General features: G+C 41.4%; 1 protein-coding gene across 2 annotated transcripts in view; it reads right to left on the minus strand.

Moving 5' to 3' along the window:
• The window catches only part of CPNE1 (copine 1), a 47,570-nt gene that overhangs the window by 16,058 nt on the left and 13,186 nt on the right, over positions 1-18,326 (minus strand). For both annotated transcript variants that reach the window (XM_040330617.1, XM_040330616.1), the window contains 6 exons: positions 12,431-12,559; positions 12,140-12,319; positions 9,938-10,012; positions 8,628-8,699; positions 7,033-7,116; positions 3,191-3,280 (listed from right to left, as the gene is read on the minus strand). In XM_040330617.1, the coding sequence (XP_040186551.1) occupies positions 3,191-3,280; positions 7,033-7,116; positions 8,628-8,699; positions 9,938-10,012; positions 12,140-12,319; positions 12,431-12,559 (630 nt within the window). Of the gene's footprint in view, positions 1-3,190; positions 3,281-7,032; positions 7,117-8,627; positions 8,700-9,937; positions 10,013-12,139; positions 12,320-12,430; positions 12,560-18,326 lie in introns of those variants that run through there.

The raw sequence follows: 18,326 nt of genomic DNA on the forward strand, positions 1-18,326 counted from the left end.
GTTTATGATTTTTTTGTTCGGTTTCTTTTACTACCTTCATCCATTCAAGCAAAGCCACTTACTCATTTCTTGCTTAAAGTGGAGGTTCACCCAAAAAAAATCTATTTTTAACATTAGATTGAGGCTAATTTTACTAAGGAGAATCGGGTGTTTTTTTTTAAATGAACGCAGTACTTACCGTTTTAGAGATCGATTTTCTCCCGCCGCTTCCGGGTATGGGCTGCGGGACTGGGCGTTCCTATTTGATTGACAGGCTTCCGACGGTCGCATACATCGCGTCACGAGTTCCCGAAAGTAGCCGAACGTCGGTGCGCAGGCGCCGTATAGAGCCGCACCGACGTTCGGCTTCTTTCGGCAACTGGTGACGCGCTGTATGCGACCGTCGGAAGGCTGTCAATCAAATAGGAATGCCCAGTCCTGAAGATCATACCCGGAAGCCACGGAGAACATCAATCTCTAAAACGGTAAGTACTGCATTCGTTTAAAAAAAAAAAAAAACCCGATTCTGCTTAGTAAAATTAGCCTCAATCTAATGTTACATTTTTTTTTCAGGGGAACTCCCGCTTTAACATCTTTATTTAGGAGTGGAGATCTCCTTTGAGCTTCCCTTTACAATGGACCATGTGACCAAAGCATTGGCCGTGTGGTCTCTAGTGAAGGGATGACCCCATTGTTCTGGCAATGTTAACTATGGACTGCTCTTGCCCCAAAAAGACAACCTCAAGCCCTTTCAGGGAATTCAGTAGTGGTCACATAACTCATCACCTGAAGACGCAACTCCTGGTACAATAAAATTGGTATGGGCCAGCAGAAGTAATGGTTAAAGGCAGGGCTGTGGAGTCGGTAGATAAATGTTTTGACTCCTAAATGTTCCGACAATCTAAATTTAGTAGGAGTCGGAGTTGCATTGTTTGCCGACTCCAGGTACCCAAAATTTCCTCCGACTCCTCGACACCGACTCCACAGCCCTGGTTAAAGGGGTTGTAAAGGTATAATTTGTTTTCCTAAATAGCTTCCTTTTCCTCAGTGCAGTCCTCCTTCACTTACCTCATCCTTCCATTTTGCTCTGAAATGTCCTTATTTCTTCTGAGAAATCCTCACTTCCTGTTCTTCTGTCTAACTCCACACAGTAATGCGAGGCTTTCTCCCTGGTGTGGAGTCCCTTGGACTAGAGGAGAGTCAGGACCCCACTAACACACAGCTCCTTTCTCTATCTGCAACGTAGCGAGCGTCCTGACTCTTCCGTAGTCCAAGGGAGGGGGCGAGCACGACACTACACACCAGGGAGAAAGCCTCACATTACTGTGGTGAGTTACAGACAGAAGAACAGGAAGTGAGGATTTCTCAGAAGAAATAAGGACATTTTAAAGTAAAAATCGAAGGATGGAGGTAAAGTAAAGGAAGCTATTTCGGAAAAAAAAACATTTTACCTTTACAACCCCTTTAAGCCAACAATTTTAGAATCTTGATCCATTTTAAAAGGTGATGTTTAGAGTTTTTGAGTAGATTTTTGTTTATCTACCATGTTTGGATCTAGAAAGTATAAAATTACATTTTTTTAATCAGCTAAGGCCTGGTTCACACTAGTGAGATTTTAGATGCAACTTGAGTTGCACAAAATCAAAATAAGAATAGAATCACATTGTTTTTTCTTTTTGTTTACAAACTTTTATTGCAAAAGATAGAGAGCGGTACATAGTTGGATATATATCACATTGTTTTTTCAATGGTTCCCGTTTACACCAATGTAGGACAGCACTGCATGATATAAAAAAAAAGGGTCCTGTGCTACTTCGGTGCTATTCCAGAGCAATTTTGGCCCCTTATAATATGCAAACCAAATCCAAAATTCAACCAAGCGCACTACGTAAAAATCGCACTGTAGATCAAATCAAATCCTATCAAATCCAGAACCAATCCTATCAAATCCAGAACCTAAGCTAAAAAAATAAATAAAAAAAATAAAAATAAAAATTACAGCTTATGAATATTTTGTTTTTACAATAGGAAGACACCACCACCACAGACCAGACTGTTCATCTGGACTTTTTTCGGTCCTGAAAGTACGAATTATGGCAATAAAAATGCTAAAATTTATCAAGACATGCATCAAACTGACTGATGAAAAAATTATTAAAAAATTATAAAAAAAAAAGTTATATTTTAAAGCATTGGAAAAAAAGTAGCACACATTTTCCTCTAAAGATATATTATTCTCATGAGCTGCTGACCCTCGTTCTCGTCAGGTGCTATGGGAGCGTGCAGAATCCTCTTCAGCCTAGGTTCACATTGGAGCGATTTGTAATGTGACTTGAGAGATCAAATCGTATGACAAGTCGCAGCCTATTGGCGGCAATGGCACTGTTCCAATCGGTGCGACACCGATTTTGCCGTGCCGCAAAAAATGTGCAAAAGTAGTTCCTGCACTACTTTTGCGGTTTTCAGGTGTGACTTCAATAGACATCTGTGTATGAAGCCCCACGGATGTCTATCAAGTAGCACCTGAAATCGCGCTGACCTTGTTACTTTGAAATCGCGCTACTTCAAGTGAAGCAGTGCGATTTCAAAGTAGCATCAATGTGAACCAGGGCTAATACAACACACTTCTGGGAGTGTCAGATTCCTGGTCCCCCTCTGAGCATTGTGCTTCTTTCCATAGGCAACAATCACCGCACTGCCCAAAAGCGTCTGATGGAAGGAACCACAGCACTCGGCAGGGAAGCAGAAATCCATCACTCCCAGAAGTATGTAGAAAGAAGAATTTCCAAGCACTATAGTTCCTAAAAGGAGTTCGGATCAGCAGCACAGGCAGCAGGAAAGGCAAGTAAATATTGTACATCTCCTTTATTACAACACATTTAAAATGTAGCAGAGGCGCATTGCGGGCGGTATTACCGCGGTTTCCCATTGATTTCAATGGGAAAGCGCGGTATAGGAGCAGTAAACACCCCGCTCCTATACCGCTCCAAAGATGCGGCTAGCAGGACTTTTGGAGCGGTCCTGCTAGCGCACCGCTTCAGTGTAAAAGCCTTCGGGCTTTCACATTGAAGCCTGCAGGGCATTATTTTTTCATGCGGTATAGCAGTGCTATTTTTAGCGCTGTACCGCATGAAAAACGCCTCAATGTGAAAGGGGCCTAAACCACCTAATTAGGAGACGTCATCCTGTCTGACACAATCTCGCTCCTCACCTTGATAGGTTTATTTAAGTCCCCATTGCACAAGCTCTGCAAGCTAACACTGAACTTCTTCCAGCAAGGATTTAGATTGTTCTTCACCACCTGCAGATACATAGAATGCACAATTTATTATACAGCCATTTAAGCCAAGGAAAAAACATTCATCGTGTCCCAACAAGAGTCATTTATGCTGCATTGAGCTCAAAAGGTTTTCAATACAATGCAAATCATTCAGAACCCATGTGGATCCCTGGATTGATCACATTTGTAGATGGAAGGGCTCTTTCACACGGGCGATCCGCCTGGACACAGCAAAGAACTAAAACTTCAAGGGACAAGGGAATTTAAACTGGGATAGTTGGCAAGTATGAGGCAGCTGCTTTGGGCCCCACAACAATGACAGGGCCCAGGGCAGCTGTCCCTTGTGCCCTGCCTTAAAGACGGCCCTGCAACCCATGTGTTCCAGACAAGCGTCTCTGGACATTTATTGCCCTAATTGCCATTACCATTCTGTGCACCATCCAGCCACAGCAGCTTTTTGGCTTACATTGAATTTACCAAGCTGCTGGTAGCATGGATAGTGCGCCTGTGCCTTCCACCTGCACCTAAAATGCCATGATCCCATGCACCGAGCCTAAAAGCGCAATATACATGATAGAAAAGCAGCGTGAGCATTAGTGTTGTAGCACCTCCTTACTACTTTAACCACTTAAACTCCGCACTAAAATGCCAAAAACAAGTGCATTGCATGCAGTTGTGGGGTGCCTCCATTCAGCACAGTACTGTCCACTGAATACAACAGCAGGGATAATCTTTATCACACTGCAATGCAAATCATTGTGGCTGCAGCACATGTACTTCACCTCCTCCGCCTTTGCAGCATAAGGAGGAGCATTGCGTTTTTGGGGGGAGAACATGCAGATTTTAAAGCCCCCCTTGAACAGTACATACAAGGCCATAATCTTCAGTCTCAGTTATTTGGTCTGCTTAGGGTGCATTCACACCACGATTTTGTCATCCTTTTTTTACTCACGATTTTTGCTTTTAAATCGTCCAAATCTGTATGGCAAAACGGATCCATTCACTGCCATTCATTAATTTAGGTCCCCAAGTGCATCCGATTTGATCCGCATACGATTTGATACGATTTAAAATCGTATCAAAAAACGTGTTTGCCCACGATTTTTGGTCCTGATTTAAAATCGTATTACAATCGGATGCGGATCAAATCGGATGCACTTGGGGACCTAAATTAAATGAATGGAAGTGAATGGATCCGTTTGCCATACGATTTCAAACCTACAATCGTGAGAACAGCAGGAGAAGTGAAGTGACAGCAAGCGACAGGAGAACTCTTCTAGTTCTCATTGTGCAGGTCATGGGGGACAGTAGCAGCAGCAGGAGAAGTGAAGTGACAGCAAGCGGCAGGAGAACTCTTCTAGCCCTCAGGGAAGATGAAGCTGATCTCTCCCTGGAGGACAGTCTACGATTGCCATGTTCGGCAGAATAAGCAGGACCATCGTTGTAGCGCCTGGTAATGACTTTTCCACTTTCTCTGCTGCTGCTGCTACTGTCCCCAATAACCTGCACAATGAGATCTAGAAGAGTTCTCCTGTCGCTTGCTGTCACTTAACTTCTCCTGCTGCTGCTACTGTCCCCCATGACCTGCACAATGAGATCTAGAAGAGTTCTCCTGTCGCTTGCTGTCACTTCACTTCTCCTGCTGCTGCTACTGTCCCCAATGACCTGCACAATGAGATCTAGAAGAGTTCTCCTGTCGCTTGCTGTCACCATCACCTCCGGGCTACTCATGGTGGGAAACACAGGACCCCCTCTCCGTTCACAGCTGGATTCTCAACACACAAAAAGTGCCCAAAAAGTCCGCAGGGTGACAAGATATTCTCCGCTAACGCCGCCAATGTACTAAAGAGAACTGCTGCGATAAAGGTAAAACATTTGCCATGCTAATACAGTATTCCCTGCAGCCACAGAACTAAATTTTCCGTTTAAAAATACAATTACAATAATCGGATTTTTACTTCATTTGACAACAGCAGACTTTTATGGTTATCTATCTCCAAATGTTCTTTTTTGTAATTAAAATACAGTGATCAGCCGTAAGGATTTTGAAGCTGTTTCAGTAGTTCCGATATTAAATTCTGCAAAAATGTTACTTTAGAAGCAAGTACATTTAAAGTACACTGTGACAAACAGCGAGCAAGCAGGCTTTTATTGCAGAAGAGACATGCAACAAAATACAATGTTACAATGTTTATTGAAATTGTACTTATTCCAAAGGCAACATCTTCTCATTTACAGCCAATAGGGTGATAGCTCAATGTAAGTTTTGGGAACTTTGGGAAATGTATAAGCAGAGGGTAGAGGGATATATATTCTTAATTTATTTTTTTTATAAAAAAAAACAAGCGGAGTGAAATTATTCAGTGAATTTATACATCAGATCGCACAAGTCTGTGAAAAAAAATCAATGACTGTTGTTTGATATAATGTTACTAATGGGAGACAACACAAATTACTAGGAACGGATTTGTTGGGAACCAGTTTATTGTATATTATGCTACAGAAAGGGAAACCTTGTTCTAAAAAAAAAAAAAAAAAAACCTACATTATTTAAAATCAGGATCCGATTTTTTTTGACATACGATTACATACAATTTTGACAGATACGATTCCATCCGATTTAACGGTCCGTTTTTCGGATGGAAAAATCGTGATGTGAACCTAGCCTAAGACCCTCAGCCTTCTTTAGCAGAGACTACATTTTCTCAGGTGTCAACCTGGTGAGAGTGCCCATCAATAAGGGCCGGTTCACACCAGAATTGGTGTGCGTTACTGTGCGTTCCTCTGAAGTGTGATTTTCAGCCCATTTTAAATTTAACTGAAATTACCCAAATAGTAGCGAATGCACTGCTAGAAAAAAAAAAAAAAAAAAGGACCGCAGCAAATCGCAGAGTACTTTGATACCATGTGATCTGCTGATCGCAAAAGCAGTGCATTTTAAACACTATGCAGGAACCGGCCCTAAAGCCAGACATGTTTGGACAGGCACACTTGCATGTCTTTCTACACACATCAAACGAACATATTCGCCAGCATACCGTGGATCGTCAATTACATCCAAAAAATAAATTTGAAACAAACATCACAATAGTGCAACGTTTTGAGGTCACACAGGACCTCTTCATTAGGCGAGTGATATCACTCTCCTGACGAAGAGGTCCTGTGTGACCTCAAAACGTTGCACTATTGTGATGTTTGTTTTGCATTAAATTTTTGGACGTAATTGACGATCCACTGTATGCTGGCGAATATGTTCGTTTGTTTGATGGTTCCAGTGCCCAGCTGGTGATTGTTTTAGCACCCACCTTTTTTCTATGAGCCGTTTTCCAGGAACGTGTGTGATTGGAATATTGACTAGATTTCTACACACATCCTCTGCTACTACAGCAATCTGTCTCCTGGGGAGGGAGACCTGGACTTGCTAGACTGATTCACTTTCATGGGGCAACACCCACCTTTCTACAATGTGTCTTTGCACCTATCCAGATACCCTTTCCCAGCTGAAACCGATACTATCTGCATTGTTAGACATTGACAGACCTGTGTAAATGTGTAAACTACTAATCTCCCATATAATGAAGTATAGCAAAGAAAATAAATTTTTTTTTTTTTTGGTTTAGATGTGTTTTAAGCTGCTTCTTTTTTCATGTGGATGCCATTTTTGACAGGTTGCAGTGCATGGGCAAAACACAGGTCCACTCTAAATAGAATAAAGGAGGTCATTGTATAGCCCATTTAAGGCATAAAGTCATAATGTGCAGGAGATAATCTACCTCTGTCCTGTGTGCTAGCTGCCAGGATCCATCATCGCCTTGCTTGTACAACTCCAGGAATGGATCCGATTTACCAAGGAAATCCTAGAAATAAAAATTAAAAGTGGTTGTAAAGCATTACATTTTTTTTTTTTTTTTTTAAATAACAAGCATGTCATACTTACCTCCACTGTGCAGCTTGTTTTGCACAGAGTGGTCCCAATCCTCGTCTTCTGGGGTCCCTCGGCGGCTGTTTCGGCTCCTCCCCGCATCTGGTAACCCCCTCTAGGAAGCTCTCTCCCAAGGGGGTTTACCTTGCGGTCACACTCCGGAGTCCTGTATTCGGCGTCCATAGAAGAAGGAAGGAAAGGAAAGGAAAGGAAAGGAAAGGAAAGGAAAGGAAAGGAAAGGAAAGGAAAGGAAAGGAAAGGAAAGGAAAGGAAAGGAAAGGAAAGGAAAGGAAAGGAAAGGAAAGGAAAGGAAAGGAAAGGAAAGGAAAGGAAAGGAAAGGAAAGGAAAGGAAAGGAAAGGAAAGGAAAGGAAAGGAAAGGAAAGAAGGAAGAAAAGGAGAAATGGAAAAAGAAAAAAAAGGAAAAAAAAAAAAGGAAAAAGCAAAAAGAAAAGAAAAGGGCAAAAAAGGGAAAAAGGAAAAAGAAAAGAAAAAAGACTGCATGGACTGCACCGTATCCTGTGATATTGCCCATCCTGCCATTAAGTACATTTTTAAATATTGCTTAAGGATTTCATATTTGCCATTTTTAGAGCTATAGGATCCCTTCTCACATGTTGCCTCTTCACAAGTTAAAAATAAATGGAACCAATATTGTTACTCTGTATCAAATCGTATCATCTTTATTGGAAATTATATTTCCACCATTACAGAAGGAGTATCCCCCCCATTGGAAGAATTTCCCCCCATTACTGGTCTGATGTCAACCTGAAATTTGGGATTTTCTTTTACTTTCAATTTGATGAAAACAATAAAACAGGACAAACAAACAGAGGGCAATATCCCCAACAGGGGCACAGATAGCAATAAAAAATGTTCTAATCCAACATACACTCACCTATATGGCTGCAGTCTCGTCCCCCTGCCAGCTCCAAGAACATAGCCATCACATGACCGCTGATCGCTCAGTTCTCCGCCTAACTGAGCAGAGAGAGAGGCGAATGTCTACAACTCTTTGTTATGCCCCTCTAGCGCCCATTTGAACGCCAGCTTGGAAGGAGGCAGGAGTGATGCGAGGCTGAGCCAGCTGCCGCTCAGGTCTCTGGGTGGATTCCAACATTATTGTCAAGATACATCCAGACACTCGAGCAAAGCGGGTCTGTGACGTCAGTCGACAGCAAACTTTATCCTTCTGTTGGCCGATTCTGAGTCACAGGAGTTCAAACGCAAGTACATACCCGTCACCCACATCAGAAAAATGAAGCTAGCTTGGGCCTTTCTTCTCTATTAAAGGGGGTCAGTCCACCGGTGAGTTTTCAGTTTTGGAGAGCTGCTGAATGGTTGATGGACTTTATAACTGAAATTTTGCTTTTGGGATTGGGGGGGGGGTGGGGGGTTACTGATTCTTCATGCAAGATTATGTTGATCAGCAGCATTATTGCAATACCTTTTTGTCAAGGTTCCTAGCTTCCACCTCTAGATTTACAATTCGAGTGTCTTTAAGCTCCTCTGCGACAATCTGTTATGAAAAAAAATAAAAAGGCAAATATTTAAGCACAAACTAAAAAAAAAATAAAAAGTATAAATGCTTTTACATTTTTTAAGTCACACTTTACCATATAGCTTGGATGGTTCTGTTAGCAATGCGGGTTCTACCCCTTTATGACTTGTTCTCTTTTCAAACCTATTTAGTAGGACTAATGTATCCTTTTCAAACTCCTTAGAACAGCAGGATCCTCAAGCCTGTTAGCTTTATTCCATGTCAAGATATTAGCTGCAATACCAGTTTTCACTAGCAGGGGCATTGCAGGCAACATACCGCTCCTGGATTCAGAAACAAGCTACCTGCTATCTAATCCACGCAAATATGTGGCCACTCGTCCCACCCACCAAGAGGCCACATATTTGTGCAAATTGGAGTAAATATTGCTGTGCCGAGAGCACGCACTTATATACTCTCTCTCTCATATATATCACACATACACGTTTTTAATTATTATTTAAAGTGGAGGTTCCATCAAAAAAACAATTTTGCTTTAAACTGTAGCTTACGACTAAAAAAGAAAAAAATAACTTTTTTTTTTTTTTTTTTACTCATCTGGAAATGCCTGTTGCTATGCGGTCCCACAAAATCTGCCTTTGAAACCACCTAGGATTCTGACATCATCTCCCTCTAATGCTCCTGGGAAATGTGTGTCACCATTTCCCAGGATGCAGTGCGCTGTCCAATTATCACTCCCCATCCAAGACTTCCAGGAAGTAAGTGCCTGTAGGCTTCACAATGCCGACAAGCAAAATGGCAACGGTGTAGATATCGTTTTATAAACTATCTTTTTTGAATATCTATGAGGATCGGCGGCGGATTGTAAAATAGTAAGTGACCGGATTTATATTATAAAAACGCAGGATGAAAGGACATACATTTAAAAAATGCTAATTGTGGTTGGAACTCCGCTTTAAGCAAGATTTTAAATTTATCAACGGTGGCAAGTAGATCACCACTGCCATAAGTTGCTCACCAATGCCATATCCTTTACTGCCATTCACCATCCAGATTTTGAAAAAAAATAACAAAACAAAGAAAGTGTAGCGAGTTCAGATGAACATGAGTGGGAAAGTTGTATAAAATGAAAATATGTAATTATTGTAAAACCGATCACAAGACATTGCAAAGTGTGCCTAAAACATAAGCAGTTAAATTTTTTTTACACCATTTAATATTTTTTTTAAAAAACATCTTGCCACCTAATAACTCACAGTGATTGTTCCTTTTCCTGCAGGTTTTCCCGCCTTCAGTTGCAAGGTCCCTTTCAGCTTACGATTTGACACAATCTAGAGGCAAAAAAGGCATAATTATAGGAGGAAATTGCTACAAAAGTAATTTTTTTTTTTTTATAAATTTGCATTTTCATTTAAATCAGCAGATGCTGTAATTTTCTCAAATTGTCACAAGAGACTAAAAATAGAAAGGATTTATACTCTTTTAGTATTCGTAAAACCTCTGGATACTTCATTGTATTGTGTCGGCCGTGAGCTTAACAACATTGAGATATCATCAAGCTGACTGTCAAGTTCCTACCTTTGCAAAGTATTTCTTATAACTCCAAGATCTGCATAGATTGATATCGCATACCTTTAAAGTCTGTGAGCCCGGTTACTGGAGGTTTCTGTTTTTTACCAATGTACAGTACGTGGGTACCATAGAGCGGTGCTTTTCTATCTGCAGCTCTATAATCATTTTTCGCCAATATAGAAATGCTACACCTGGTTGATTGGTGAGCGATTGCCTCCTCCATCCTCAACGATGCTCTTTACCCGTCTTTGGTCTCATATCCTCAAAGTTACATTGTGTTCTCTGTTATAGATTTATATTGATTACTCCCAAAATAAGTTCTCCTGATGAAGGGACTATCAGATCCTGAAACGCGTCTGAAAAACTACCAAAGGAGATCTATGTCTTTATACCATATCAACTTTATTGTTTCTTATTTTAATCATGAGTCAATTATGGTGATGTATGCACTTATTGGCTTTTTAATGACAATTCAATAAAATGTGTTAACATTTTTAACATCATTTTTGAATCGTATATCAAGTTGCCTTAAAAAGTCCTAACCCTTTGGGAGGGTACTTTGTTTCTATATAAATGACACTGGCAGGGAAGGGGTTAACATCAGGGGCGATCAAAGGGTTAAATGTATACCCAAGTTGTGCTTACTAAGGGTGGGGGTAGGTGCTTTGACTACGGGAAGGCAAAAATCTGTGTTCCTGCTTAGCAGAAACACAGGATTAGTACCTTCCCCTCTGACAGAACAGCAGTCTGCCTCGTTTACATGGGCAGACTGTTGTTTCTGCCTGTGTGACAGTGAGTGCCCCACACCGGGAAGTGTCAGATCACCGCAAGAGGTTAACAGGAGTCAAGGCAAGTCGTGATGATGTTGCCCCAAAGTAGTGCAGAAACCTTTTTCTGAGTCGCGCCGATTAGAAAAGTTCCATTTGCAGTTAACGGGATGCGACTTTGAACTCTCAAGTCGCAGCAGTGTACATTGAGCCTTGGTGTATAGAACGTCACTAGAAATCTCACTTTTCTGCTCGTGTGATTTTGCCAAGAGTCATATTTCAGGAACGCCTTGCTATATAGGAGTAGAATTTGGTACAATAATGTTTAGGACCTATGCCCACCCACCCTGCAGGTTTTCTATTTGGAACACTGTAATGGTACTGGTTGCATTTTATAGTAATCCAATGCATTTTTATAGCACTGATGTTAATGGTCCCAAAAATGTGTCAAAAGTGTCCGCCATAATGTCGCAGTACCGATAAAAATCGCTGATCGCCGCCATTACTAGTAAAAAAAAAAAAATATCAAGAAAAATGCCATAAAACTATCCCCTATTTTGTAAATGCTATAACTTTTGCGCAAACCAATCAATAAACATTTCTTGCGATTTTTTTTTTTAACTAAAAATATGTAGAATACGTATCGGCCTAAACTTAGGAAAAACACTGTTGTTTTTTTATATATTTTTGGGGGATATTTATTATAGCAAAAAGTAAAAAAATATAATTTTTTTTCAAAATTGTCGCTTTATTTTTGTTCATAGCGCAAAAACTAAAAACCGCAGAGGTGATCAAATACCACCAAAAGAAAGCTCTATTTGTGGGGAAAAAATACGCCAATTTTGTTTGGGAGCCACGTCGCACGACCGCGCAATTGTCAGTTAAAGCGACGCAGTGCCGAATCGCAAAAAGTGGCCTGGTCTTTGACCAGCAATATGGTCCGGGGGTTAAGTGGTTAATGTGGATTGTGTTTTTCTGGTGCTGGAATGCAACAAAGCTGGTTGAAACTTGAGACTCTCATCTGTTAAAGCCCTCACGTGAGACTCTCTACCTCCAAGAGATGGAAGCAAAGCTGCCGTCATCACTATATGTAGAATATTCCCAGAGAGGATGTAGTACCTGGCCTAGGGTGCATTCGTAGCCCCCAAGATAATCGTCATCATTTAGATCCACAGATTTGTTGTCAATGTCGTAGACTCCAAACTTGATACTCTGAACCTTCTCAAAGTAATAATCAACGACTGGCTTTGTGGAGAACTCAGGGCTTTGGCAGTTCTTCACCCGCTCCGTCCTCGCCAGCTACAGGGAAAAATGATAAAGATCATTTATTTAACATGCACCAAGGGAATCAAATTCAAGAACATACTTTGGAAATGTACATGCAGTATATTATTAAGTAAATTGAATTACCTCTGACCATTTTCCATCACCAATGCTCTGTAGTACCACACACAAGGGGTCAGATTTCGAACCAATGTCCTTATCCAAGAGATCCGCACACGAGATGGACAGCTGAACTTTGGTCACACACTGGGCCATCTGTAAAAGGCAGAAAACAGTACATAGCAGGAATTTAGAGAATTATCAAGTTCAATCTATTGGTTAGTTTTTATTTATGCAAAGGCCTAGATGGGTTCAGAAATGGGCCGCCACCTAGGCCGCCGCCGGGTATACCAAGATGGACGCCGCTCCGGAGCTAGGCCGAAGCCGCGGCCTTTTTTTTTTACGGGCTCAATCCGCGGATTGGCACACCACGCAATCCGCGGATTTAGAGGCGAGTATCGATCAAAATAATTTTGACCAAAAAAATGAACGATTAATCGAGGAATTAATTGTTAATTTCCGCAGCCCTAATATTTTTAACTTTAATAAATAAAGATTTGTCTGCGAGCCAGATGCAGCCATCAAAAGAGCCACATCTGGCTTGCGAGCTATAGGTTCCCGACCCTGCTATAGAGGGATATGCTTTGTTTGTATTTCATGTCTGAGGTTTACAACCACTTTAAAAGGATGTGGGCACATTTTTCAGGTCTTCTCACTAGTTATTTATGGATTCAATTTTTTTTGAACCCTATAAAATTAAAGGGTCACTAAAGGAAAAAAAATGTTTGCCTAAAATCAATGTCTGCAAGGTAGACAGACAGAATAGTGTAATGATTCTGTTAAAAAATGAATAAATACCTATTAAATTCCTTCATCTATATCACCTCTGGCGTTCTAGTTTCTATTCTCTCATTCACTTCCTAGTTTGCATCGCTCGTTCATGTAAGAACTACATTTCCCAGTATGAATTGCGGCACGCCCAGTAATTCACACCTCCTTGAAGTCTCTAACACGTAGAGAGCGTCCTGCCGCACAGATGTAGTTCCCAGGAGGGAGCGAGCACGTCACTGACCACCGCAGTAAACCCTCCCATCACGGTGGTCAGTAACAATCAGACAAGCAGGAAGTGAACAGAACAGAGAAGAAATAGAGCAACTTCTGAGCAAAAAACGAACAATGAGGAAGTGAAAAGAGGAATGTCTGCAGGTAAAGGATGCTTATTATGAAAAAAAAAAAAATTCCTTTACAACCCCTTTAATCAATTATGAGGGGTATGGCTTGGTAGTCATTGCGGGAGATGAGATATTACAATTATTTGATAATCCTTTGAGCCAGCATGCATAGTGGTGCAGTCCTATCCGAGGGAACTTATACAAGGTTGGCAACAAGCTAAGCCACTGCAAAGTCACAAAATAAGGGGATATTGCCTACAGTGCGAATGACAGCGAGTACGTTACAAAATGCTCAATGTTGTAATTATACATTTTTATTATGTTTTCCCTATTTATCAAATGGTAGACCTTCACCTTGGAAAAAAACAGGATTTTGGATGAAAAACTGATCGCCACAAGCAACAAATGATGTCAAGCAGTCAATGAAATAAAGCCATTATCGGAAAAGAAGAAGTTCCGTGTTGGCTGTGTCCATTATTAAATACCCGATACAGGAAGCAACGGACGCATTAGCAGAGGTTAAATCAGGATATAAAAGCTTTAAAAACAGCACACTTCTTCATTTGTGTTCCCATGGATTAATCCAAAAATTACCAGCATCACACACCCCACATGAATATTAAAGAGCCTGTATTCCTACGAACAACAACAAGACTCACTGCTGTAGTTGCCAGAATTAAAGCTAATTTGAAGGCATTGAGCCAACTACATGCAATGCTTTTTACTTTTAAGTTTTTCTTTTTTGTGCAGCGTTATGCCTAGAGAAAATTGGCATATGCCGGGTGGGGGGGTCAATCTGGCAGCATTTTACAGGGCAAACTGGCGGATTTTGAGGGGGCAAACGATGTACAGAGGATATTATCCATATATACTATTCAATTTATATGTTTTTATTATCTTTATTGTTCTTTGTTAAATTTATATTTTTGTAATAAATTTATATTTTTTATATACTTCCGTCTTGCCTCCAAAGTCCGACCATCAATTGCTTCTTGCGAGTAATTGTCCCCTTTTTTTGGCGTCAATTAATGGCACAGTGGCTGTGTTTGATGGTATGGCACATTGGCGACAATTGATGGCACAGTGGCTGTGTTTGATGGCATGGCACAGTGGCGACAATTAATGGCACAGTGGCTGTGTTTGATGGAATGGCACAGTGGCGACAATTGATGGGCACAATGAGGCTGCAATTTTATTTATTTTTTCCCATTTGATTGCGAACCCCCACCCCCCCAAAATTTTGAGCACCAGCTGCCACCGCTTGTAATGCCGGCGCCGGAGAGGGAGAGAACCGAGGGTTCAGATGGCCACATCGCTGGATCCTGGGACAGGCGAGTGTTTTTTTTTTTAATTAAAAGTCAGCAGCTACTCTTTTTGTAGCTGCTGACTTTTAACCAAAAAAAAAACTACTGGAACTCAACTTTAAAGTACATTTCTTTAAAGTGGCTACACTTCTCCTTTAATCAAACTGTGCTGGAAAAACAAGTCCTATCCATGGAGGTCACACCTCACAACCAACAGGACTTATAAGATCAGACAGCTTGGTGCCAGATACCACCGGATGCAATCAGAGGTCTAGTGGAGTCAATGCCTCAATGGGTTATGGTGGGTGGACATAATGGTTGATTGGTGTAGATCTAAATTGGCTAACAGGATAACTGATTAACTAAGGTTGGCTAACTAGATTTACGTTGTGTCAACCTTTTGCTAGTTAACAAAATATAGCTTTTGGTTTTAACCTTCAGTTGGGCTAACAAAAGCTTAAAAAACAGACAGAAAATGTAATTATGCAAAAAAAAGTTTTACAATCCAGTTGTATGTAGTTTCAACAGCAAAACATATTTGACAAGAGGTATTGGCCAGATTTTCAATGAAGACACAGCAATTAAAACTAGATTTTACTAGAAAGTGGAAGTGTTAAAGCAATTATGGAAATGTCCCCACATTTCCAATTCTAAAGGCTGTAGTCATTGAGATGTGAAGTAAAAAAGGAATTGAACAGCAATAAAACCTGAACGAGGTTGTAAACTTCCCCATTCTTTCAGAAAAACAAAAAGGTTTTGGCTGAAGTTCCATTTTAACCACTTAAGCCCCGGATCATTTGGCTGGCCAGAGACCAGAGCACTTTTTGCGATTCGGCACTGCGTCGCTTTAACTGACAATTGCGTGGTCGTGCGACGTGGCTCCCAAACAAAATTGACTTCCTTTTTATCCCACAAATAGAGCTTTCTTTTGGTGGTATTTGATCACCTCTGTGGTTTTTATTTTTTGCGCTATAAACAAAAATAATTATATATATATATATATATACCCTGTTTCCCCAAAAATAAGACCTACCCTGATAATAAGACCTAGCGTTATTTTCCAGGAGGGTTGCAATATAACCCCTACCCCAAAAAATAAGACCTAGTTTAAAATGCTTTTAAAATCCTATAATCCACTCTATTACAGTATTATATAATGTACAATGTGAGTGTTTCTGTAATATAAATGCGGGGACGAGAGCTCTGGCGGGTCACAGAAGTGTAGAGTGGCCCTATAAAGAAGGTATTTGGCACAATTATATTACAGAAATGCACACATTGTACATTATATAATACTGTAATAGTGTGGATTATAAGATTTTACAAGCATTTTAACTCAGTTCACACTGGGGATTCCTGACAGGCAGGGAGGGAGAGGGGGAGAGAAGACAGCACATTACATGGTAAGACCTACCCCGAAAATAAGCCCTACTATGTCTTTTGTTGCCAAAATTAATATAAGACCCGGGCTAATTTTCGGGGAAACACGAGAGATTATATATATATATATATATATATATATATATATATATATATATATATATATATATATATATATATATATATATATATATATATATATATATATATTTATATATTTATATTTATATATTCCACAGTTTAGGCCAATACGTATTTTTCTAAAAAAAAATTACCAAAAATAACGCAATAAGCGTATAGTGATTGGTTTGCGCAAAAGTTATAGCGTCTACAAAATAGAGGTAGTTTTATGGCATTTTTATTAATATTTTTTATTTTACTTGCTATGGCGGCGATCCACGATTTTTATTGTGACTGTGACAATATGGCGGACACAAATCGGACACTTTTGGCGCTATTTTGGGACCATCCACATTTATACAGCGATCAGTGCTATAAAAATGCAGTGATTGCTGTATAAATGTGACTGGCAGTGAAGGGGTTAACCACTAGGGGGCTAGGAAGGGGTTAAGTGAGTCCTAGGAAGTGATTCTAACTGTTAAGGGGCGTAGCTACAAGTGACACCTCACTGATCGCTGCTCCCGATGAGAGGGAGCATTCGATCAGTGACAGTGTCACTAGGCAGAACGGGGAGATGCTTGTTTACACTTGCCTCGCCCACGTTCTGCAGCTCTGTGACCCGATCAGGGGAGAAAAGCGGACATCGAGTCTGCGGGTCCCGCAGGCACGGCCATGGAGCTCGCGGCAGGGGCGCGCACGCACTCGCAAGGTGGGAATTTCAAAGTGACGTAAATATACGTTACTGTGCCCAGCCGTGCCATTCTGCCAACGTATATGTACAAGAGCCGGTGACTTGTCCTTAAGGTACCCCTAACGGGAAAGTTCCTTCAAGGACTGCGCAGGCGCAAACTTGCCGAATCTCCAAACCTCGCCCGGCTTCCAGGCTTATTCTTTAACACCCCCGTGGATTGGAGGATCTTAAAAAAAGAGCCAGGAGGCCGAGCGAGCGGAGCGAGCCGTCCGAGCGAAGCGAGGACACGAGGCGGACTGGCCACTTTCCTCAAAATCCACGTCGCCCTGGATGCCGGCCGAGGTTCAGAGATTTCCGCCGGCAAGTTTGCGCCTGCGCAGTCCTTAAAGGAACTTTCTCGTTAGCCGGAACCATATCGGCAGATTAGATTGCGCCTCCGCAGGAACTTTCACGATAGCCGGAACCATACCGGCAGATCACCAGTCGGGAACCGCTTCACCCTTTCGATGCAGAATAGGGATTTGGAATAATCTTTGGGGTAAAGTGAATAACTCTGTTTTAGGCCTCGGCTTAAGATAAACTGAAATGCATGTAGTCCTGGCAAAGCTGGAGCATGGGGGGTTTCTCACAGAACTGTACACAGTTGTGCCAGGCCTTTCAGACATTTTTCTCCCCGGAATATGTGAATGGCGGCTTGGCTTTGTAACAGTCAACTGACTTTCGGTAATCCTCTACCCCACTGCACATTTTCTCACCATGACTCATAGTCAATGTCAGGCTGAACAGAGAGGAGGACACTAACAAAAGCTCTATGGAAAAAGGACTGTCAGTACAAGGCGTGGTATCGTACAAAAGGAGGCTTTAGATAAAGTCACCGTCGTACATTTACCAATATAACTATTGTAGCACTGTCCCTGTAGGGCTTGCTGTGTGATGACTTCTTAGGCCGCCCTCTGATTACCTGCAGCCAGTTGCTAGGGGTTTTCACGTATCGCCCCCCTTTTACTCAAACGGTCCAGGGTATTTGGTTTCTATATTTATTTAGAACTTAGAAGGGAATAGTGGGATACTCCAACTATTCACAGTAGATAAAGACAACTGTCACTTGGCCTTAGGGTGGACCGCGGGACAGTGGGGTGGACGGAGGGACAGTGGTGCTCAGTGATAGGATGTACACATACCTCTCTCCTGCTGTGGGTTGTACTTCCTCCCTCTAGTCTACACTGGCTGCTGCTCCTTCTGCTGGGCTCCTGCAAGTGCTGCATTGACAGGGATGAGGGGGTCAGGTACCAGGTGGCCGCTGCACTGCTTTGCTC

This window comes from Rana temporaria, chromosome 12 (assembly GCF_905171775.1).
Source record: "Rana temporaria chromosome 12, aRanTem1.1, whole genome shotgun sequence".
In the NCBI taxonomy this organism is placed as follows: domain Eukaryota; kingdom Metazoa; phylum Chordata; class Amphibia; order Anura; family Ranidae; genus Rana; species Rana temporaria.